This window comes from Pygoscelis adeliae, unplaced genomic scaffold, assembly GCF_000699105.1.
Source record: "Pygoscelis adeliae isolate BGI_AS28 unplaced genomic scaffold, ASM69910v1 Scaffold57, whole genome shotgun sequence".
Lineage (NCBI taxonomy): Eukaryota > Metazoa > Chordata > Aves > Sphenisciformes > Spheniscidae > Pygoscelis > Pygoscelis adeliae.
Genome location: NW_008825615.1, coordinates 17,776,815 through 17,802,540, shown reverse-complemented (window position 1 = coordinate 17,802,540; position 25,726 = coordinate 17,776,815). Strand labels below are relative to the sequence as shown.

At 34.2% G+C, this 25,726-nt stretch overlaps 1 protein-coding gene across 1 annotated transcript in view; it reads right to left on the bottom strand.

Moving 5' to 3' along the window:
• Positions 1-25,726, bottom strand: part of CSMD1 (CUB and Sushi multiple domains 1) — a 1,045,142-nt gene that overhangs the window by 53,360 nt on the left and 966,056 nt on the right. The window contains exons 51-54 of the mRNA XM_009333261.1: positions 22,555-22,749; positions 17,525-17,698; positions 7,556-7,729; positions 3,184-3,357 (exon numbers count right to left, since the gene is read on the bottom strand). Coding sequence (XP_009331536.1) covers positions 3,184-3,357; positions 7,556-7,729; positions 17,525-17,698; positions 22,555-22,749 — 717 coding nt within the window. The remainder of the gene's footprint in view (positions 1-3,183; positions 3,358-7,555; positions 7,730-17,524; positions 17,699-22,554; positions 22,750-25,726) is intronic.

Below are 25,726 nucleotides of genomic sequence, written 5' to 3'. Positions count from 1 at the left end.
GTTAAACATTGGACCAGGCTGCCCAGGGAAGGGGGTGAGTCACCATCCCTGGAAGTATTTAAAAAACGGGTAGATGAGGCGCTTAGGGACATGGTTTAGTGGGCATGGTGTTGTTGGGTTGACGGTTGGACTCGATGATCTTGGAGGTCTCTTCCAACCTTAATGATTCTATGATTCTATGATTCTATACTCAACTGAGAGAACTCTGGGCCACTCCATTCTGATAGGACTTTGCCATTCTTAAGTGAACGGAACTTGGCAGAGTAACATCTATAATACTCACTATTTTCAGATAACCCACCTCCCTAAACAAGATTTCAGACCATAAACTGGCCTGGATCAAACTCAAATTCATGTGGTGAGTTAAAAAAGGAAAATGAAAGTTGACAGGAGAGACAACTGAAATAATGTTGGAGTAACTGTAAGGCTCCTAATTATTACGTTCTTATTTTTTAAATCTTCTCAGCCTTTGCATTATTTTTCATAAATTTCCTTTTTTTTCTTTCACTTTTACTTGTTTTCCTTCTAATAAATGTACTTGAGTTCCATGTAAATAGCTGAGTAGCTCAGTTTGTAAATGGGGTTGAACTTCAGTAAAACCACACAATCTCTGCCTCTGACAGTCAAATAGAGCAGATCTGGACTGCATCTACAGGATATGTAAAAAAGTGTATATTTTCAACAAATAAAACCTTACTTAAATGCCTCATGGATGAGACAGAGGAGTTTGTTCACTAAAGTCTAGCAATACAAAACAGTATAAAAGGGGAAAAAAAAAAAACCATGAGCCTAAATAAGAACAGTTTGCTAATTCCCGTTTCTCCATTCCAATAATTATATTGCTACGCTAGTTAACTTACTTGAATAAATTCTGAGGATAGTGACTGAGGGAATTGCGATATCTGTATGGTTTTAATGAGAATGAAAGATCTAATTCCACACACACTGAGCTTGAAATTGCATTAGCTCTCTCTGAAACAATATGATGAGCTAATCAGCAAAGATAATTATTATTCTTAGGAACAACTATTGTAATACAATATGATTTTTAATAAACCAACAGGTAGAGATAAAGCTACCAATAGACAAAGTTAACTTCTTATGACATGATTTTTAGTCCCAATGTTAGTATCCTTAGCACAACTTCACTGACTGCAATTTCCTTTAACACATTAAGGACAAGTTACAAAGGACGAAAAGCATAGTACTTACATTGATTTAACATTTAAGTGATCATTTTTCCAGTGAAAGAAAATACTCAAGAAACGCTTACTAACCATTGCATTTCTGAAGAAATTATTTTATCTGCTTTAGTATTAACCTACTTTTCAACAAGCTGTCTAACTTGGACCTGTTTAATCGGAGAAGACAATAGAATTCCAGACTTGTGTTCTGAATAATGGAAGATGAGATGATATAAAAAAATCATGGTTTTTTAACTTCGTAAGGTAACCTTTAGCTTCTCAATTTTGTGGTCAGCATTCAAGCATGAGATATAATCCATGCAAAAGAACTGAAAGGTTCATCAGCCTAGGGAAAAACCTAAGTAAATGACTTGTGTGATATTCCTTTCAGAGGATGCATGATTTAGCAAAGATTTGCCAAATTAAGCCACAGAAGGAAAATCTTGCCAGCCTTGCCAATTCCAACTTAACACTCAAAAATCCATCTTAGGTATAATACATATACATATTTTCTATATACATGCATAAATGTATAGATAGATCAATTGATCAATCGATCGATTGATTGATCTTTGTGTTCTATTTCTTCACATGTTCCATACCAGACAAAATCATCAGGTTCTCTCCAGAGACTAAGCATTTTTTATTTGGTTTTGGTTTACACATTTGGAAGTTAGTACTGTTCTTAAAAGTTATAAATAGACCCAGACAATTCCAGATTTGAAAAGGGAGTATGACCAGGAACAACTTTTTTAGATTAGATCCATTAAAATCTGGTTCTTTCTGGAGCCTTCACAAAAAGAGCACTGAAGGATATACAGTATCTCAAAAACTTTTCTCCAGGCTTTTAAGATCTTTCAGTATGTCGTACATGATTCACCTCATGTCCTGCCTTTTACTTCTCTGAAGATTTGCATCTATGTTATAGCCAGAAGATATTGAATCCATCTCAGTGATTCAGAAGAAAACATTTCACAATATCATTAAATATTATCAGCATCTTATTGGATTCAGCATTGAGAAAGCATGTACTACACCAGTACAAACTATTTCGGGGCATAAAACATAAAAACAATGGACCAATGAACAGATTTTAGTGGTCTGATAAAGATATTGGTGGAACAGACCAAAGATTTGATATTAGCTCCATATTCTGCAATAGCCAAAGGCTGAGGAAAATAAATGAAAAAAATGGTCATAAATGAAAAGAGTAACAACAGGGTAACTTCAGAGACTTGTTTCCCTTTTAATTTTAATTACATTACTGGCATCTGGATAAATAAATGATAAGGACACAATTAAATCTGAGAACTTTGGATTGTGTTTTAAAATAGTTTCTTTTTGTACTTCCCTAATATGTTAATTTGATACACAGTTATCTTCATAACACAAACCCTTGCTTCATTCTCACCTCAAACATCTTCATCTTACCCAGAGCATACTAGTAATCAAGTTCATATATGTCTTCACAAAAAAACAATCAGAATTAAATCTTACTTTACCATTTTTTTCTGGGCAAAGAAAAGTCAGTTTTCACATGTACAAAAGTTATTAACATCTCTCAGGTATTGCTAGGAAATACAGAAGAATTAATAGTGTTTTGATGCATGAATATTCATTTAACTGTGTTTTAATATGAGTAATGGACCATTTATGGAAACTGTACTCTAGTGCACCTAATTCAGGCTAGATAGACAACTGTGATTTATTAATGTAGTATAACCTTTGTGATACAAAGTACATGTTATATGTCTATAAACTAAATGCTAGGGATGTAGCCTAAGAACTTTGAGGTAAAACACTGAAAAGCCTAGGCTTCCCCAATACTCAGCCCTAATTCCATTTTCCAATATAGAAGTGCAAAAACTCAAATAAATGTGGCAGCAAGTTCCTAAAGGTCAGGTTTCTGAATTATATCCCAATATTTTGAAGGCAGGGTAAAGGATCATGTTTGAAATAAGTCATTAGAGAGCAGAGAATGTATGAGGAAGTTTCTTACCTCGGCAGTTGGGTAAAGGGCTACTCCACTGCCCATTGCTTCGGCACTGTGCTCGAGAAGCACCCTGAAGTAAGTACCCAGTGTTGCAAGTAAAATTTACAACATCATTTAAATTGAACTCAGTGCCATTAGTCATTCCATGAGCTGGATTCCCAGGATGTCCACATGTGATTGCTGTTAAAAGAAAAATAGGCAGGCTAGCATCTAACTGAATGGTACTATTCCATGGAATCACCTGCAGGTTGGAGCTCTTTTGGGTTTTTTTTTTTGTTGGTTTTTTTTTTTTTTTCTGAATTTGTCTTTTATATTTATACAAGAAATTTAAGAAAAAACAGCATATATTTATTCAGAATTCTTAACTGCCAGGAGAAAAATCTTAATTTTTCAATAAAACTTTTAGAATCTACTTTTTACCTTATGTTGCAAGTTGTAATATAAATAATTATATATATATATAAGCATTTTGAAACCCATCTGATATGTATTAGACCTTAAAAAAATTAAAGAGTTTGCTATATTTCCTACTAATGCAAGTAAAAAAAAAAAAAATTTCCCTGAAAGTTTCAAAATGTAGTAGGGCTTAAACAAATTGAATTTGATGTACTGCTTCAGAGCATTCTGGAGTTCTGAAGCATTCCTGTTCCAAAGTTCTTGAGTTGCTTTGCTGAAGCAGTGATCATTTTAATCAGATTTTCCTATGGCAATAGAGAAATCATTGTTGGGAGTAAATCTTCTCCATTATGTGTATTATGTGTGTTGATTATGCTTAAATGACACTTATAAAATACATTTATTATGGTCAAGCTTTAGCTTTCCATGTGACAAGACATTAAAATAATATAGAAAAATATAGAAAAGCATAGATACTCACAATATAAAATCATAATGTGTATACATACACACACACACACACACACAACTTTTCAACATTGTCCAGGTGATGTTTATCATACGCAAAGGAATATCCTATACACAGTTTCATCTTTTGCTTTATTACTTTGTAGTTTGCTTTGTTTTTTAATTGAAGAGACAAGTGAAAAATAATTTAAATTTGTTTCTTTTTATTTTATCAGAGTTCAACTGTGAAACAGTATTTTCAACAGTACCTGATCTTTGAGAATTAAATAGGACACCTTCCTGTATACAGACTTATGTATTTAGCCCTTAAATTGTGTAAATAAATCTACTTAAATCACTTGAATCCCTTCTGCACCCTCTCATTTGCAGCATTTGAAGATGAAACGCTAAACATCAGAATAAAATCTTGCTACATGCACAGGATCAACTTTATTCTAGCCCAGTTGTTGCATTTTTAAACTGTTACAGATGATCAAGTTTCAATAAATAAAGCAATTTCCAGGCCCATACTAAATCAGTTAACATAATTCTTAGATAAAAGCCTATTAAATTTAAAAAATGCTATTACCTTAAACTTTCTGCAGTTTCCTGAACAAATATGCCATAGATTTTAACAACATAAAATTTAGATCTCTTGTAAAAAATCTAATAATGAAGGATAATTCTGTTCAGTTTCCCTTTTCAACAAAAGCATACCCTAGTCAGTCAATTCCTGTTTAGACCTCATTACTTGTGACAGGATGCTGGTTTTTGTAACACCTTCCAGAAACTAAAGATCTTGGAAGCTGAGATCTTAATCACTGCATCTAGTTCTGCCACTGCTCCATTTTAGTTACTAGATATCATTTACCTGTTGACTGATCAGCACTGCAATAGTTGGATTCACACAGTAGCAAGTTTTTAAAAGCACCCTTTTTTAAAAAAAGAAAGCAAAGTAGATAATTTTGGCATTATAGTGTTTTCAATTACCACTAGGCTTTTATGCAATCAATTTAATACTGTTTACCTAAGCAGTAGCCAAGACATTTCAAATAAAGGTTACTACTGTTGTTTTTATGTCATCTAAATGGTGAATTACAAATTCCCTCCTCCATCCTACCATAAATAACTACCCTATGCATGCATGCATACACATGCATATGTATACACACACACACTTAGTCCTAAATATGTCATGGGAAAATAGATGCACTTGGTATGTCTGAAATCAATACTTGCTAAGGAATTACACATTTGCCTATTATATTGCAAAGAGATCAACCCACTTAATGTAATATAACTCTCAAATATATCCTCCAGTCTTTAACACAGTATCTTTCTTAGACCCTGGAGACTTCCATCTCGCCACAGAAAATACATAACCCAGAAGAAATAATGATATAGTACTTGGACAAAAAAAAAAAAAAAATCCAGTCTGAGTACACAGCTATATAACTAAGCCTATGTTTTGGTCATCATCAATATAGTATATACTTTTAGTAAAGAAGGTTAGCCTCCTGATATTTGTTGTTCTGTTACTCACAAGGAACTAATCAGACATCTTCATATATCATGTTAACTCTCAATAACCAGCAAGTCAGAAAATATTTGGCTAATGTGTGGTCCAACTGGTTATCCAATAAAGAGATAGGAAAACACCTGTGTGTCAAAAATTGTGCAAGATGAAGGAGGCTGACTTTCATATGCAACTAAGAACCTAAAGTAGTCATGGGTGGAGTACTCTGAGTACTTTCTTAGATAACATTTTTTGAAGATTACAATGTCTAGTACTTACAACTCTGAAATTCCTTTCAAAACCAATTAGAAATATAAAACAATGTGTGATCTTCTGTAAAAATCTCACAAAATAAAGACCAGTTTGTGGTAAATTTTCAGGGGCACAGCCCATAACTTCTTTATGGTACCTCTGCCATACTTCTAGTTCCTGATCCACACTGCTCAGTCAGAAGACCATTTCAGTATCACATTAGGGAGCACATTTCTAGCATTGGTAAACAGTATGTTTTCACTTTCCTTCTCAGAAATAACAGAGCCATTCTTATGAGAATTTTTAATAAATAATAAAATAAATAAATAAATAAAAGTAGGAAAATCATCTGAAGCTTGGATGCTGACATTAAAAGGAAAAAGTCTTGTATGGCTCTTTAGTCTGGCAGATTTATAAGCAAAAGAAAACCATGTTGTAATGGAAAGTATTAGGCAACCTATAAAGACAGAAATTGCTGCCAGTTCTTCTCATAACAGTAATGATAACATCATTTAGGAAGAAACAGCCTCCCAGCCCCCCCTAGCTTTGCCCCTTTCTTTTGAAGGGATTTTATTCACTGCACAGTAAAATTAATCTACTAAAAGTAATAATGCTAGCTGGTAGCATTTCTCCTTTCATGAATATGAATCACTTGAAGATATGAATAGGATTTTAAAAGGACAATGACACTTGGCAGATATTTCCTGCAACTGTATACAGGTAGAAATTTTCATTTTACCACTAAGAAGGAAAATACTGAACATTTTGAAATCTAATGACTTATCAGTAATATATTTTCTCAGAAATGAAACAAAGATACTAAGATGGATTGAACAGAAAAGCTGATCATCTCACTGACTATCTCTGTGTAGACAAAAATACTTCAGTCTGAATTGCAGACATCTTAAAAAATTACAAAATTGAAATAATTTATATAAATGCTCCATTAAAAATAACAAAAATTGTATAAAAATTGAGAGCCTTGTTAAAATGGAAAAAAAGAATAATAAAATCAACTACACAATAAAGTAGCAAAATAAAAAGCAGAGAAATCAGACTTCACTCTGATTAAATGTCTGATGGATCAGAAAATGTCAGAAAACCTGCAATGTAAATGAGGAAGGAAGTAAAGTAGGAAAGACTCAACAATTCCAGGAATTAAGTATGGGATTTTCAAAAGCACATGAATTAAGAGAAAAAAAAAATCCTCCTAAAGTGTAGAAAAAAGTTAACATTTTTTCTAACAGATGTATAATCCAATACCATGCCTGGGCTTGCACTGGTAAATATTAGGAAACCAATGTGGAAAAATGGGCAGTCACCATCAAAACTGCACAGATGAACAGTATTCCAGCTTTACCCAACAAACAATGAAAATAGACCAAGGGATTTTGGTATTCCTGGTGAAAAAATAGGGGAGAGGCTCAGTAAGCCCACACTTGGCATAGAAATTATGCGTGGAGAAAGAGAGAGAAAGGGATAGAAGAAGTTATACAGTTGCAGCCTATTGTTCAACCCACTTCAATGCCTATGTCATCCTTTTTCTGAAACAACAGAAATCAGAAATTACTGGCTATAGTTATTCATTCTGTGCTAGGTTAGAAACTGGATTAGATTATCATAATGACCCTTGTAATTGAAAACAGGTCCAATAAATATCTGATCTGAGAACCTCATTCAAACACCTTTGAACATCCAATCCACTGTTAATGTTTAATTATGTTTAAAATAGTAGTAATGATTTAGTGAAAAATTAGTGATACTTACGGACACAAACAGGAGTTTGTCCAGACCACTTGTGATCCTGTAGGCAAATTCTGACAGATGTACCAACAAGTCGAAAGCCAGGATTACACTGGTAGACTACAGTATCACGATAACTGAAACCATCTCCACTGATATGACCATTTACAACTGGATCCGGAGAACCACAGTGACCAGCTACAATAAAAGAATAACCCATCTAAAACATATATTCTTACAAACCTTGCCAACATTTAAAAGAATGCTGATAGGAAAACAAAATTTCATCCTTGCTTTCAATAAACAATATATTAGAGTCAAATACTGCACTGTACAGAACAAGTTCTGAGGTGTAAAAACTATAGGTGATATTCCTTCTACTTTTTTAAGTTGAAGTGACATTCAAATAGTTTTAATTTTCATATGTATAGTTTCTGCAGATTCTGTTGCAGAAATGACAAATTTGTCAGAAGAATGTCTGGAAAATGTAAATTGCAAATGTCTGAAATTATAAAACATTCAGTTTAATTGCTAGAAAACTGACAATTTCAGCATGGATATTTTTTCCCCCTTTGCCTTATTAACATTGCCTTTTTCCTCAGAGGAGTGTGAATTAAAAGGTCTAACTCTCAAACCCATACTATTATTTCTTCATAGAGTTCTGATATCTCTTATTCATGATTTGCCTTGGATTTTGTAAGTAGATCTCTACTAATAAATTAAACATGGTTGGGACTATTCTCTGGCAGAGGTCAACCAGCACAGAGCAGTGTCCATCCATAAAATGAAAATCTCTTGCCCTCCAAATCAGCACAGTTGCTAGCAAGCTGCCTACCAGGATCAGTACAGGTTTTAGCTAACGTGAACAGTTCTTGGAAATTGTCTTGGAGAATCTTAGCCAAAAACATGTCCAGGCATTGTTCTAATGATTTAACAGGAGAGATGATCAAGTTGCATGCTCATTTGCATGTCCTGGTGTGGTTATTTTATTAGAACAAATATAGCCCTTGTTATTATACATATCCAACAAATAACTGATTTATTACTAGCATGTCTTCAGACATTAGTAGACAGATCCTAAGACTAATCAAATTTAAAAAACAAACAAACAAACCTCATTTTTTAAAAAATAAAGAAAACATAAATCATTCCTGTAGCATCACAGTCAGACTTATTGCCTTCAAGAGAAGAAACACTGAGTTATTTCAGATATGTGTATATGTCCCACTTAGCTATATTAGCTCCTTTACAATGCCATTTAGGTCCCTATTTATATTCATATTTAATAGACATTTTCTCTAGTCTAATTTAAAGCCTGCAACATAGGAAGCAGACTTCTTGGAAAAAAAAAAATAAAATTATACAGCTCAGTATATCTTGTTATGCTCAAATATTTCCTAACATTCAGCTCCAGCTTCTACAATTAAGTTCATGTTTATTTATTAATGGCTTTTAGTAATGAATCGTAAAAAGTGTTTTATTTGTGTTTACTCTTTCCAAATAATAAACACCTTTGTGATATCTTCAGCTGATTCTTAGCTAAACTGACATATTTAATGCCTTTTCTGTGCTTATAAATTCATATTCATGTCAAAATTATAATAAACTCTTCTTTACATTGTTTTCCCATTTAGTCAGTATGCTTTGAAATAGCTACCTTCTCCAACTGTATGAAGGCATGGAAAGCAAGGAATGTCTACCAGCACTGTTTCCTCCTTAGTTATATCAGCTGCTGTTAAACAATACAGAATGCATTACTCCAGGGTAATGGCACTCTTGGCACTAAGGAAGCCAAGTAATGATTTTATTCTCTCTAGGTTCTTCATTCCATTTGAAAACAGAGGTGCTGAGCAGGAAACTACTTCTCTTTACTGATTAAAGAGGAGAAAAAAAATTATTTTTTTGTGACATTGATTAATTAAAACTGGCAATAATTTCATCTGAAACTATGCTAAATCTGCATTTTGAGATGTGAGGACAGGGACCTGAGGCTCATGACCGCTGCTAGAATGTGTGTGTGTGTGTGTGATGTTCTGTTTCACACAGGCTGTATCCATCAACAGCAGGCTTGTTTGTTACTTAGCTTCTTTGGTATTGAATCTCCTTTCTGCTAAAGCCCCTTTAATAATACTAGACAGTATATTTCATTTACACTTAATGGCTCTTCTAAAACACTAGAAGGGTAAAACACATGCCACGATTACATTTTTCATACGTATAGGATTATTATAATAATCTTAATTGTAGGATTGCTGATGTCTTTAAGGAGACATTGTGATACTGTTCTGTAAATTTGTGGAAGACAGTATGTATGCAAGCTTTTCACACCCAACTTCTTATACAGCTACTCTTCTCCTGACAGGGAGTATGGCAACAGAGAGTAACAAGGACATTGAAAGCATATTTTTCTCCTTGAAATGTCTCGTGGAATAATTTACCTTATTGTTCTCAGTCCAAATTAGTGATGATCCCCCTTACCATGCTCTCTCCTCCAGCCTCGCTCAGTGTCTCCTTGTCTATCACATATTCCAGCCCCTAGCCCCTTAATGGGCCCTTCCCCCAGACTTGCTTCAGTTTCTAATCTCTCTCTTGTATGGTGGAGGACACAAAAACTACATACAGTTTTCCACAGGAGTACTGAAGAGGAAATAATAACCATGACCTGCTGACTACACTGCTGCTCGTACAGTCCAGTCTGTGATCTTCTTTACTGCAAGGCCACACTTTTAACTCTTGTTCAGCCTCTCCACTAGGTCACCTGGGTTGCTTTCTGTAAAGCTTCTTTTTACCCAGTCAGTTCCAGGCCAGTACTCATGAATGGCATTATTCTAGCAAAAATGCAGGATTCTGTATTTGTCTTTGTTGAACTTTATGAGCTTCCTGTTGGCCCATTCCTCCAGATTCTCAAGGTCCCTCTGTCTAGCAGTGCTGCAATCCAGCATATCAACTGTTCTCCCATCATTTGGTGTCACCCTCAAACTTGCTGAGGCTGCACCCCAACCTGTTATCCAAATCACTGACAGAGACTGTATAGTATTGGCCTCAGTATTCATCCTCAGTGTCCACTGGCTATTAGTCATACTTTGAATCATGAAACACTACCCTCAGAATTTGTTTGTTCAATTAGTTTTCCAGCCATTTTGTAGTCCACCCATCCAGTCCCTGTCTTTTCAATTTGGTTACAAGGATACTATGGGAGACTGTTTCAAAAGTTTTGTTACAACACAATGTGAAAGAAATCTACTGTTGAAATCTATTGAAATCTACAACCAATGAGACAGTCATTGGAAAAAGCAGTAAGATTATTAAGGTTTACTTTTGATTGTTCCATCCTGTCCTCAAATATTTTCTTGTTTTCCCTATGCCTGGAAATGGACTTAGTTCCTAATACTTGCTCCCTAATTTTTTCCAGGGACTGAGGTGAAATAGCTAGCCTCTTGCCTTCTTTGGAAATCTGATGTTGTAATTGATTTTTGTCCAGTAATTGCAGTTGTTCCCACCTTTAAAGCATGGTAGAAAGCAGCCTCACAATGCCATATGCCATCACCTCAGACTTACCCAGTCAAATCACAGATATTAGTTCGGTTTATTTGAGTAGTTCCTTAACTGATTCCCTCTACTGCTGTACGGTCTCCCCCCAGCTGTACTACTAGGAGTGACAAATTCATGGCTTAGATGATCCATGTACTAGAGCAGAGGTATACCTCAGTTTTAATCAGAATTTCTTCTCCTAAAGAAAACAATTCTGCATGGCCCTAAATACTCAGGCATTGGGACCATTCTAAAAATTGTCATTCAGGCAATTGGGACAATCACAGATTTTGGGAAAGCACATCTATGAAACAGAAGCAAAATGGGAAAAGAGAAGCTGTATTTATACAAAATAGAATGGAATACATCTGATTTTTTAAAATTTTTCTAGACCTAAACAATGAAGAATTGAAAAGCAGTTGCTGCACTGAAGCCAAACACAGGCAACCACAGGAAATTTCAAGAAGAAAGATAGCTGAGATGTGGCAACTGACATAATGCAAAATACAAATATTATGCACTTTCTCTTAAATGGGGATTTAACAAGTTGCTAGACTTATTATGTGAGTCATTTCATTTACAGATCATTCCAGCTGGTGGATTTCATGATTTTTCTGGGAATTTTGACTCAGTTAAATGTTCCAACAACTCAAGAACTGAAAGAGCACTGCAATAACACAAAATGTATGTAATTTTCCCATCAAGTAAAATTAGATTAAAAGAAAATTAAGGAGGCTGTTAGTGGATTTTTTAATAAAATATGCTCTCAAAAATTAAGAAAATTGTTCACATCGTTCAAGGTTTGTTCAGTAGTTTTACTCTAAAACATCTGGAAAGAAAGATACAAATAATTCTATTTATTTTAATAAGAATTTGAAATATAAGCCAATGTCACAATATCATACTGCAGTTTACCTATGAGTTGTCAATAACAGTATCAGATATTTTTACACAAGCACAGTCGGCAGCAGCATTTTTTCACACTGATAAATGTAGAGAATTATATATATTATAGAACTATGTATAAGATATGGAATTCTTATTTAAAAAAAAAAAGTTAAAAATTCATGAAAATGGAGCGGAGTAGATTATATTTAAGTTTAGATTTTAAAGTATGTCCTTGACTTGTTTATGTATAGTTTTGCACCTGAAAGTCATGATAAGTCAGGAAAAAATATCTGTTCAGGAAAATACTTTAGTCCATGATTAAATGCCACCAGTACTAAAGATGGAGTTGAGCAAACTCTTAAATGCTTCCAATTTGATCTCTGCCCTACATGTATGTATCGTCACTCAGACACACAAAGCATGCACACGAACATATGTTTTGTGACTTGTAGGTGCAATTATTCTTGGAAGGAAAAAAGAGAAGAGAGATTAAATATCAGCAGTGAGAGTAACTGAGCGAAACTGAAAAAAAATCTTGCCTAATGATTCACGTTTATCCTTGTATAACTAAGGAAAAGTACATATAATACTAACTACCTGAAGACTTAGGTCTTATAGTTAGTCTTGGACTCATTAACTACAGTCATTGGTTTTAGCTTTCTTTTGAGACAAATAATAAGGATTTGACAAACCTTTTCCTGAGATACAGAAATTAATGTACTCAGTTGGCCTGAAATCATAAATTGATTCTACACAGCCCAGTGGGTAATGTAAAGTGACACCTATTTTAATCTATAGCTGTCCTGAATTACATTCATGCAGGTACAGTGTAGGTAAAAAGCATCTCTGACTCATTATCATTCCTTTGAAATAGAAAGTCTTATTCAGAGCTCCCTGGGTGTTTGCCTCCTGATTTTCACAGGCTTCAGGTAAGTCCTAAAGGCACCTCTAAATAAATTTGGTGCATGCTGTCCTTGAAATTTAGGAATACACAACTGGCGGCATTCACATCATCTAGCTTTAAAATTTAAGAATTTACCTTTCTTGAATTGCTCTCTGGCGGATCCTGCATAGTTCCATTGACCTTGTTGGGAATTTAGGATCTTAGGTTGTACTCTAAATTGCATCTAAATTAGGTGCCTAAAGTACATGGTGCGAATATCCCTTATGTGAGGCAGGAAGAGGTTTAGTAACAGAAAAACAACCTTCTGCAGCATGCATGTGATAAATCAAATTTAGACTTTTACACTCAGAGCTGTGCAGTATTTTTGGCACTATAGAGCTTGTCTGATTTTGAAATAACAAATACTAAATAGTGATTAACAATCTTCCAGCTCTAAATGTGATCTTTTTTGTCTAGTGAGGTAGATCCATGCATTTAACAGTTCTAAGCATAGGGCTGCCTTCAACAATGCAATCTATCTGATTCATCAAATAGAAACCAAAGTCCATCAGTTTTTTAGAAAAATAATTGGGAAGTATCATAAGACAAGCATTACTTGTACTGCAGTAATAGTTCCTGCAAGAGGTCCCGTGTTCATTACAAGTGGGAATATATCTGTAGAAATCATTTAAAACACAGATAGTCAGGTGGAAAAAAAAAAAAGTTAATAGTTATGACCAAAGGGATAGGATAATAGTAATGGATACCAATTTCAATGCAGACTTGTAAAAAACTGAAACAGACAAAATCCAACAGCAAATCTCTCCTGGAGAAGAAAAGGATGAATTAATATAAATGAAATTCAATCTGTATATAGAGATAGTCTTTCCTAACTATGAGATCTAGTAAACTTATTAGCTGTTTCCTAAAGAGTTAAAAGCTTCACTGTGTGTAGTTTCTAAACTGACTTTGAGAGTAAACTGATATTGTTCACTATGTAAGTCCTGTACTGATCAGTTCTTCTCCATCTCTATGCTATTTGAATCTAAATTTATGGCTACCGTAGACAGCTAATCTTCTGGGGTGTTCAGTGGTAAAATGTATTTCTCAGTAGTCAGAATAGAAGACAAAAATCTTTTCCAGCCTTCCATGGGCAAGAGGTATTTATAATACAAACAGAATCCATTGAGATTTGTATATTATTTAGTTTGTATATGTTGGCAGCCAAATTATCCTGTGTGTATAGCCTTTCAAAAAAGAAAAGCAGTACATAAGTACTAAATACTATTATTATCGATCAGATGATGAAGTAGTATTTCAGGTTAGTTAAAGTGAATGAAAGATAACATATATCTTTATGCTTGAAATTATTAAATGCAGGTATCAGGCACTACACTGGCAATGAATGGTATAACACACTGCAAAAAAATGAGGGGTAATAGCTCTTTTTTTACCATATAGCTTGCCTGTCTGCAACAGAAGCAAGTGCTGAGGAAAATACTCCTACACATGCAAATTTGGTGCTGTTGGATCTTCACAGTTGCAGTTCCAGTATCTTTTAAATGTTGGTCAGCCTCAGTCCAGGGATAACCTGACACCAGCAGGACGCTGATGTATCTTCACATACAAACCTCTTATATAGTTCCACTGTGGAACTGATGAACTTATGCGTGTGAAAAAATAATGCTGAAGCATAGCATTCCCCTAACCAGCACCTCGGTGGAATTCTTTTTCCTAGGTAAAAAAAAGATTTATTTTACTCCTTTACTGCTCTAAATATCAAAAGAAGTAGTAATTAAAGTATACTCCATTTACGCCATTATTTCCTACGTCAAGATGACATCCTTCTTAATAAAGCTTATTTTAAATTGAAAAATAAAGTGTATGGAATTGAAAATAATATCAAGCCAGAGAAGTGTTTTTCCTTTTCACAAAATTTGCCAGAAATAACTACATCTTGCTGGGAACTCACTAGTAACGAACTGCCATTTAGAAGCTGGGTTAGATCTATGAGACAACGGTCACTACTTCTGACCACTCCATATCTTAAGAGATGACATACTGTAAAACTATCTTCACAAAAATTGTGCTACAAACATTACTTTTGCAAAATGAAGGAATCAATCAGAAACACATGATCAAAGGTTATAAAATCTTAATTTAGATCTGAATTACATGGTCTCATACTACTTTTTTTCTGAAAAGATTCTGTCTTCATTTTCCTTGCTGCTGCAGCCTAGTATCTGAATTGAAAGAAGAAAAGGCAATCAACACGGCAAGTAGGACACAAAGACTGAGATTTTATCCCTGTCTCTGAGAGAAGACTCCCACATTTCTGTATTTCATCTATACCCCATCAAATTGTCTGTTCTATACTGATGAAGAAGAGAGTTAATATGCAGCTGATAACTCCACATTCTTTTTCATCAAGGTTAGATTATTATGGCTTTGTTAGTGCATTACTGTCTTGTGGCTTGCAACCTATTTCAAAATATTTTCTCTAAAACTATTTTCAGGCATTAAAGTTCTCCAGAAATGCAAGATATTGTCACTAGTACTCTGTTAAAAATCATGTTTATCTAATGATACTTGCTATTCCTTTTTCTTAATAACATGCTGAGGTGAAATTGATGATACTTGAAAATTGTTTTTTTGAAGACATGATTGAGTTGGTATGTGGTCCCATCACACCTGGTTATTGTGATGCAGATGTTCTTCTTTTCTTTTAATAGAATATTCTACCAGGGGAATGTTGATGTGTTTTAAAATGCAGCTCTGATTTTCTATGTTTTGCTCAGGGGAACTGTAGCCATTTCCTTTAGTTTTGCACCTTGGTGAGAGCATGAACTCAAAGCTCAATAACTGCAAATACCCATTATGATGGTACTATGAAGTAACTCTGCTTAGAAATTTAAGGCAAAACAGCATAGACTAGCTACTTATCACTTATATCTATAAGGTAATGAACACCAGCAACCTGATATGCCAAAGATCATATGTATGCCTCTCTGAACACAGAAAGACAGTGACACTATTGGCATTGAGAAAGTTAAGAATGGATTCAGGTGTCTAAGAATTCTCAGCAACCTTTCATTATCAGTTCTTTAGGTATATGTAAAAATTCTTTCTCACAGATCCATATTGACACTGACTTACTGTAAATGTAGATGTCAGGTTTATTTTGACTTGGTTCATGGAATTGACAACATCAGGGATTCTTCAGACAGCATGAAGGTTTGAAGAAGTGATGCTTAGAAAAAGGTTTTTTTCAGCTTTGATTTGAATTCATTTCTTCAGATAGGACAAAGGTATGTTGTTCTTCATGACATACTGCAAAAAATACCTATCCACATTCTTTTAATGGGATGTTTTGAGCATACCAAGGTCAGAGGAAGATAACTGGTATTTTATTTTTCACATGCAAAATTTTCATGTTAAATACTTTTCAAAAACTTAATGTTTCTACAGAGTGGGAGGACAAGGGATTTTATAATTTAGAAATGAATCAGCATAATTTATTTAAAAGCTTTAAGTTAAATGTTACTGTTAGACATGTATCTAATTAGTCAAATATTGCTCTAGCCTACCTGAAAATTTTACAAGAAGTGAGTTCTGGGTAGAGAATAATATCTGACAATTCATGTTACAGCTACTACCATTTCCTTATAAAATGATGCTTTTACTGTTTCATTGCTGCAAAAAACAGGAATATGGATTATTCTGGATAACGATAACTTAGTTACTTTAGTTGTTTTGTTGTTTTTTGGGGTTTTTTTAAATCAATTAATTATTTCCTCTGTAAAACAATTTAATTCTTGCATATGATATGTGGTCAAACTGTTTTGTTTAAAATGTACTAGATGATAGGCATGGAATACTATGTGTTCTGCTAAAAGGATGCGGCTAGGCAAAAGAGAAGAAAACTGCTTTTTAAATGAGGTTGAACTCTGGAGAAGAAAGAAGAGACTCCTCCTTTCCTGAGAGCAACTGAGTACATTCAGCTGTGAGGCAAGAAGAAAATCTACAAAATGAGGGTAGGCAAAGCAAATAAAAGATTCCAGAAATAAATATACTGTCCACAACCAGGAATACACCCACTGCTGAGCCTCAAAGGTGACTGAAAAAGAAAACAGTTTTCTTTTGTCTATATTAGAAGTGCAAACCACTATGAGTGGATCTGAAGAATGAAAGCATTGGGGTGAGAACTTAAGGTCCAAACTCTATATATCTCAGGGTTTGGAAGGGTATTGGTTTTACTTTACTTTGGGCTGTCTCTTGTCTACTTCTCTTGATTGAATGCTCAATACGCTGAAAGCTCATTTGTAGTTGGAATGCATCAGGAATACTCCTGAAGTGAAGCTCATCGTCCAGTTTAGTTTCATCACATACCCTGTGACTGCTCTACAAAGCAAATCAAAGTACTCTAAATGTGGGCAATCGAGTCACCTAAAAACCCCTCCTGGTCCAAAAAGTATTCCAACACATCAAATACAATTTAATTTCTAATAAAAAGTTATATGCTAGTAGAGTAGCATAAAATCATATGCAGTACACAATATTTCTATATTTAAGATCTCTTTATTTTTCATTGATTTAAAAATGTTGTTGCTTGATAAGAGCTGAATTCCAGTACTTGATACTGTGTTTGCTTAAAACAAAACAAAACAAAACCCAGAAATTTGTTTTTTTACCTAGGCATTGAGTTTCAGTACCACTCCAGAGACCGTTTGCCAAGCATTCTCTCACGTGAGAACCAACTAATGTGTATCCTGTGTTACAGGTGAATATTGCAGTAGCTCCATACACTGTTAAGGTTCCAATCTTATTTCCATTTGGTGGAGATGGAAGACCACCACAGGAGATAACTAGGAAAAAGACCAAATAACAGAACAAATTGAAATATGAAAATACTTTTCATAATTTCTTAGACTGGAAGACAATATACCACCTCACATTTTCTTAAAAAGTAAATGTAATAGTAATAATTATAAGAGTTGTATTCCACACTAAGGACTTAAAATTATGCTTGATTTGGCAACACATGTTCTAAATCTCAAAATTCATTAGGATATCTTCACATCTTGACAGCAGCTTAAACACAATCTGTATTTCCAGTTCTGAAACAAGGGAATTACATGAATGTCTGTGAAGGCTGCAGTTATATTCCTTGTATACATACTCCTGGCTACTCCTCAAATATACTTTCCCTGGCCATTTTAAGTGTTATGTCTGTTTAAAGATATTATCTTTTTTTAACATGTAGTACTCTGAATTGTTATGAACTGTCTTTTTTCTTATTCCCAACTACTATTCATAATCACATAACATATATGGTAGTCTACTTGCTAAAAACATAAATCTGTTTTTTCTTAAGGCTAGACTTGACCCATTATCACAGAAACCTTCTGTAGCATCAGCTGCAACCTACAGCTATTACAGGCACCACATGAAAAATTACCTTTTAAGAATGTGTCAAACTCTAATGTAATTAAAACCTTTCTGTCATGTCTTTTGTTTCTAGAAAAATAGATGAATAATATTGTAAATTAAGATGCAGACCAATGCTTTCAAAAGCTTCAATTGTACCTTATTATATGTTAGCATAAATCATGGGTTTACTTTCAAAACCCTATTAATCACAACTAAACTTCTTATCTGAAACCTCAAGACCACATTCTTCTATATTTTAAAAGGTTCACTATAGAAAACAACATGGAATTGGGTAGAAGTTAGATAAAATGAAGTACATACCACTGTGCAGTTAACTCAGTCATAATCAGAACATATGTGACTAACGTTTCTTACACACATAAGGTTTCCAGAGGTGAAAAAGACTCCTTTTAACTACAACCAAGTCACATTAATGTAATTTGTGGAGTAGCCTAACATTGTAACTTCTAATGTTAATGCTGAATATTAATTACACTTATACATGTTAAAGAAATCAAATTATTTTCCTAAAATGCAATAGAATGAATTGTTCTAAACATGTTACAAATGCTTTATTATTTTTAATTACAGTGATTCCTGTTAAAAATAGCTAAACTACATGAATAATGAGCCACCTCATGATTTGTTAGGCAGCTGTTCAGAATATTCTTAAACAAATAAAATGAATTTACTAGTTAAGTCTCTCTTATCCAGAACCCTTTTAATTTGGTGTTTCACAATTCCTTTAGAGATACTATTCACAAGTAGACATTGATAAATATGATCTAAATGCCTTATCATCAGTGTTTCAATTAGCTTTCCTGCTGCTTCAGAAATATAAACAGCTAGAATCTATATTTATCTAACGTATCCTTAGCATGTGAATGACAGACAGAAAGTAAACAGTAGACTCCTCAAAATGCTCTACAGCGTATTTCTGGATCTTAATGATCTATATTCAATGGAAGTATTACTGAACGTCTCTTGGAGGATGAAGTTTGCCATCACTAAATCATAGTCAGTCTTCTATCAGAGGGCAAAATAACATACCTGTCTTATAAACAAATTAATGTATCTTCAATCAGCAACTCCTTGGGTTTCTGTATCTACCTAATACTTTGCTTTTGGTTAACTGCATCCCATATGGGTCATCCCATTTTCTACTTACATAAAAATTCTGTAATTGTAGAGGTTGGTCAAGAACTAGCTTTTCAAAGACTTCTCAGCAGCTGAACAGTAGCTGCATATTAGGCAGCAAATACAAACCCATTTTTTTTAGTATGTGTGCACAAAAAGAAAAGGGGCACAATTGCAGTTAATAGAATGAAAAACCTCATTAGTTTTAAATTTGAAAAGAAAATTGATATAGCTGTTACTGGTTTATAAGAGATTAGAAGAGTCACCTTATTTTCCCAGCTGAATATCTTCAAAAGGAATTTTCCCAAAACAAAACTAACGGAATAAAACAGAACCAATGTAATTCCACAACCCATCATCATTTAGATAAGATCAAATACACTGCTTTCATGTATGTATTGTATTGATTGCTGTTACAGGTAGCTTTCTCAGCCTTGTTCTAAAAACACCTTAAATATTTTTTTCTTTTCTAGAAAATAAATATTGTTTTATATTATTTTTAGTTAAATGGTATACATCCTTCTTTGTTTTCTTTTCTTTGTTGTTCTTTTCCCATACTAGCATCATTCTCTAATACCACCTCTGTAAATTTCATGCCTTAGTTTTGTAGCCACACTCTTCCCAGTACTGATGAAAGATTGTGTCAATTTATATTTGAATCACCCTTGGTAGTGATTCAGTACCATCTGAGATAACTTTGGGTGCTCTGTCTAGCCTCCAGCTGCTGTTGAAGAAGGTTGAGAATCTCTCCCAAGTTCTCTTTAGTATCTACCAGCTTAGATACTGTAATTTGTGTCATATGGCATTAGGAGCTTGTATTTAGGCAAATTAATTTCATCTTCTGTTTGTCACAATATGTACATCATACTGAAGGTTTTGCTCAACCATTTATTTGGAATATGAAAAGCTATCTGATATTTATGGTCATTCTGTTATCACTATCATAGAATCATATGGTACCTCTTGGTACCATTTATCATAAGGTATTATGAGTTCAAGATCCTTAGGGCACCGAGGAGGGTGCACAGCAAGCTCACTACCCTGGCCTTCAGGAGAGCAGACTTTGGCCTCTTCAGGGATCTGCTTGGTAGAGTGTCATGGGACAAAGCCCTGGAGGGAAGAGGGGCCCAAGAAAGCTGGGTAATATTCAAGGATCACCTTCTTCAGGCTCAGGAGTGATGCATCCCAACAAAGAGGAAGTCAGGCAAAAACGCCAGGTGGCTTGCAGGGATGAACAAGGAGCTCCTGGACAAACTGAAACACAAAAAGGAAGCCTACAGAGGGTGCAAGCAAGGACAGGTAGCCTGGGAGGAATACAGAGAAATTGTCTGAGCAGCCAGGAAAGCTAAAGCCCTGATAGAATTAAATCTGGCCAGGGACATCAAGGGCAACAAGAGAAGATTCTATAGGTATGTCACGGATAAAAGGAAGATGAGCAAAATTGTGGGCCATCTCTGGAATGAAATGGGAGACCTGGTTACCCGGGATACGGAGAAGGTGGAGGTACTCAATGACTTTTTTGCCACAGTCTTCACCAGCAAGCGCTCGAGCCTCACCGCCCAAGCCACAGAAGGCTCTCCAAGAGGATGGAGAGCCGCCCACTGTGGGAGAACATCAGTAAGAAAGTTAAGGCCCTCAACCAGTTAGAATTGATCACAGATCAGATTCGACGAGGGTATTAACGGAGCCCTGCCGGAGGGCAAGTTGAGTCAGTCCTCCTCGGAGCAGCAGGTCTGCAGTCAGTGACTCTCCCCTTGGGTCGTGACACCACCCGTGGAAACTCCTTGAGGTTGAGAGCCCTCATCTTATAGGTGAGTGATTGTGCACATTTTGGATCCTCATTTCTAAAGTTGGCTGTGCAGTATTAATTCCTCATACACCATTCTGAACCTGTGGTTTACTGATGTTGGGGTGTTGACGCCTCATTTCTAGTTAGTTTTCTGCTAAATAATTTTGGTTTAAATAAAGTCTATTTTTTAATCTATCATGTGCCTAATTTGATTACATGAGCCTCTGTGACACCTTCCAACCCAAACTATTCTACGATTCTATGATTCTATTATTGACATGTCTGCAGATTTAACAGAGTTTGACAGAGCAGAATGATTCTGTTCTTTTTGCTTAAAAAATACCAGAAGGTATAATTTAGTAAGTTGTTCACCTGATCCCAAGAATTCTTTCCTACAGTGCTGCCATAAAATTTCTTTTATTGATTTAGCTTGTTTCACAATAGCCATTCTCAAATATCTTCTAACATTAGAAACTTCACTGAATTAAAAAAAAAAAAAAGTAACTTTAAAAAAAAAGCATCTCTTTCAGGAGGAAATACTAAATTTGAATATCTAACTGAAATGGCATACTACTCTGAAAAAATGAATGCCTAAATTTTATTTCCAGTTCTGCTTAGTATGCAGGCCTGTCAGTTGGCCATTTTCCTTCAGATGCTGGGATCTTCTGTGCTGCCCTGGCATTGAAACAGAGTCTGTAAGTACTACCATAATATAGGAAAAGTTTCTGCTTTAAGGGTACCACAACTAGCTGATATGCCAAATATCCTCTCTAATAAAAGCAAATAACACACTGGAAAATGAAGAAATGAGGTTTTGGGGGGATTCATTAAGACTCTGATACTGTTACCCTTGACAACTCTATGATCCCACTGAGAATGTCAAGGTTCTCTAAATCTTTAAACATCCAAAGTCAGGGCTGATGTAATCTGTGATACTTTTGTATGATGACATTAAAAATGTTCGTATGTATGTTTCTCTAACAATACAGTTTTCATGCTTCACCCAAGAGGTCAAAGCAATATCATCTTCTAATCTAATTCTAATCTGGAATCTTCTAAGGTGATAACATCTCCTAGTATTCTCTAAATACTTATGCATTACCTAGTTGAATAACTCCATAGACAGACATAGATCATCATCCAAACTGATCTTCTGATGCTCCTTCATTGACTCTTGTATGAAATAGATTGTACTTTACACATAAAGAGTTTGAATTAATTAATTTCAACAAATTAATGAAAATTTCATATTTGCTTACTTATAGGAGATTGATAGCAACATTTAAAAAAAACCAACTTTATTTATAAAATAAAATATATGTATTAAAAAGCATAGGATATTCTGTAAACAAGTACGTTCCTTACCCTTACAACTTGGCCTTTCATTGTCTACACTCCAGGTTCCATTAGTCCTGCACTGTATGAGTCTTCGACCCAGTAAATAATATCCAGGACTGCAGCTGAGCATGACTTGAGCTCCATACTCACTCAGTGATCCAGAAATCAGTCTCCAGACAACATGTTCTGAGAGCAGAGTCTCTATACCGGGGCAAGTTACAGCTGTGAAGAAAGGACACTTAAATATTAGCATTCCACCCCTAAGTTTCTTCACAGAATATATATATCTTGCCTTACTGGCAGAAGTTTTGCAATGTAAAACTGAGCATACCATAAGCATTTCTGAAATACAGGTTCCAGGAAAAATAATGAACATCATACAGTGAGTATTACAAATTGAGCAGGAGTTTGTAGTACATTTTCGTTTAGTGAGATGCAGTGGAACAATGACATACAGTTATGGTCTCTGATGCAATTTATTTAAAACTTTCAGAGACAAAACACATCACAGAATACGATGGATGTAAAAGGGAAAACAAATAATGCTATGTAATTTTTGCAAAGGCTCAAGTGATGCTTTATTTTTCTATCCATGATACTCACTTTAGAAAAGTTCTAACAAGTTCTTAAAACAGGTTGTCATAAAAGCTGTTAACACACGTTTAAATGCTAATTACTACAAAATGGTATACTGTGGGTATTCAGGAAAATTATTACATTCCAGTTCAGAACACTTGACATAAAAAAAATAAAGATAACATTTAGAGAAATTTTTAGAGTGATTTCAGTTCTGTTGCTTTTGGTATTTCAGATTTCATAAGAGAATGAAGTTACTGCGAGTAGACAAGAACTGTAGTTTATATTTTTCAGAAGGCTTAATATAGCTACCAACCATATATAGCATTTTAAAATATTTTGCAGTTTCAAATCGTTGCTCTGCAATTCAAGATGAACTACACAGAATATTTACAGTATTTATGATATTGACATGAATTCTATCTTAATGTGCCTATGTCTCTGTAAAGATTAGACTAGTTTTATGAAAATATTTATGATTACTTCATTTTAAAATAGCTGTATTTGGTATCTTACACCATGTTGTTCAGAATTTCCCTGCTATAGAAAAAGTCTGAATGAATTAGTGACTGTTTACATCCCAAAGAATACTTTAGAAAAAACTACTACCCCAGCAACACTTGAGAAAAGTTATACTTTCAAAGGAAAAACAAACAAAAAAACACATAACAGAAATTTAGTTCCTCTTCTTTTTTTTTTTCCCCCTTATATGTTACTAAAAAAAAGGTGATAAATTTTCTAAATATTTGGTATACTTATGAATCATTACCTCTGATCTTTTGTACAATATACTCAAGTCACTACACCGTTTAGTGTAAGGCAAAAACATTAAGAAGAAGTGTGTAAAAACCCAAACTATACTGAAGAAATAAAAGAAGAGTCTGATTCTCATTTATGCTATACTAAATTTACATGATTCTACCAAGGAAAGGACTCATAAAGCTGACAAAAAATAATTACATATTCTGTAGACTTTATACTGTCTGAGAGGTATAAAATGATTTTATCACAAGTGTGAATGTGTGATGAAAGAGACTAGTTTAGGCAATCACTGAAATACAGAGAAAGCGCTAGAAGAAAAATTCCTGCAAAAATTTAGATTTCCACCTCTTTTCAGAATACCTTTGATAATGCTAGATTCATACATCTACCTGTTCCAATAGTTACCTTACCCATGGTAAATTCTAGCATCTAGGAATCACAGAACTGGCACCACAGCATATCTGTGGAGACGGGTAAGAATTTATGAAGGAGAAATTATCTGAAAAACTTCCAAATGACATATTATAAGGTTACATTGAGTTGAAATTATAGAATATTTTCTTAGATTTTTTTTCAATGTATCCTAGGAAAGATTGCCAGCGTATAATCACTTTGAAAAGTAATACTTCTTCATTTTGGCCTTTATAACAATATTCTGACTAGTTATGAACAGTTTCCCAGGTTAAAGGAGGACTTCCTACTTCCTAATTTAATTTAATTTGATCCTGACACTAAACTCTGTTTCATAGCTACTCAAAGATTATAGATTATTAACCAAGAAACAGTTTTTTCTTATTTGTTGTTAAATACAATAAGCATATTAAAGCACTTTACTTAACACCTTGGAGTGAAAATATAGGTGTGTCAGAAGACAAAAATTATTCTAAATAGGTACTTAATACCCTTTAAATTTAACATGTTTATCACTTCTCCTTTCAAGCAATAGTTTTATTGGTTCTTTCAAAGATTAAAACAAGCTTCTTATTTAGTCTAATAGTAAAAATTTTAGTCTTAACCATAAAGGATATCTTAAGACACTTAGAGATAAGACACTCAGCTATTTCAGAATATGTAAATAAGCCACATAGATGTTTCCTCTCCATACTGAAGTTAGTATGTAATTTATTCTTTCTTTAGCTAGAAATACACTTAGAATCTTGTTGCAAGAACACTTTACAAACAACTATCAGATTCTGATACATGATTGTACATTTTCTAATTGAAGATGTTACTGAATACAGAATATACTTCTAGACTGTGTTGGTGTAATCAACTAAAACTGTTGCTTGAAAAAATTTTAATTTTGCAGACTGATTTTGATTTATTATTTTCCCCATCCTTCAGGAAACAAAAAGACTATTAACAGATGCTTGATTTTGTGCACATGGTTTATGAATGAGTGCATCAATTTGCCTCTCATGGTCTCTCTCTTGCAAATTATGGGCTGGGCACTATTTAATTTGTCATTTACGTAGATGAAACTCTATAAGGGATGATGTTAACATCTTGCAGATGTGAAGATGTTCTCTCTTTTCTCCAGGTAATTTTTATACAGAAATGTATGAATAATATTGCCTTACATAAAGTATAGGCCAGAAAACATAATTATCATTTAAAATTATGATTAAGATTACCCATTTTAATGACATGACATTACTGATGACATCTCCATATACTAATATTTCTGAATAGACTCAAAAGCAGGGAATTCATAATGAGATATACCTACCACAAAAAAGGCAAAAAATTTACTTGTTCCATAAGCCCAGGTATATTTGTTACTCAAGACATAAAAATGTTCAATATATGAACAGTGGCAATGACCAAAAAAATATAACAAGATTTTTGCAACTACAACAAC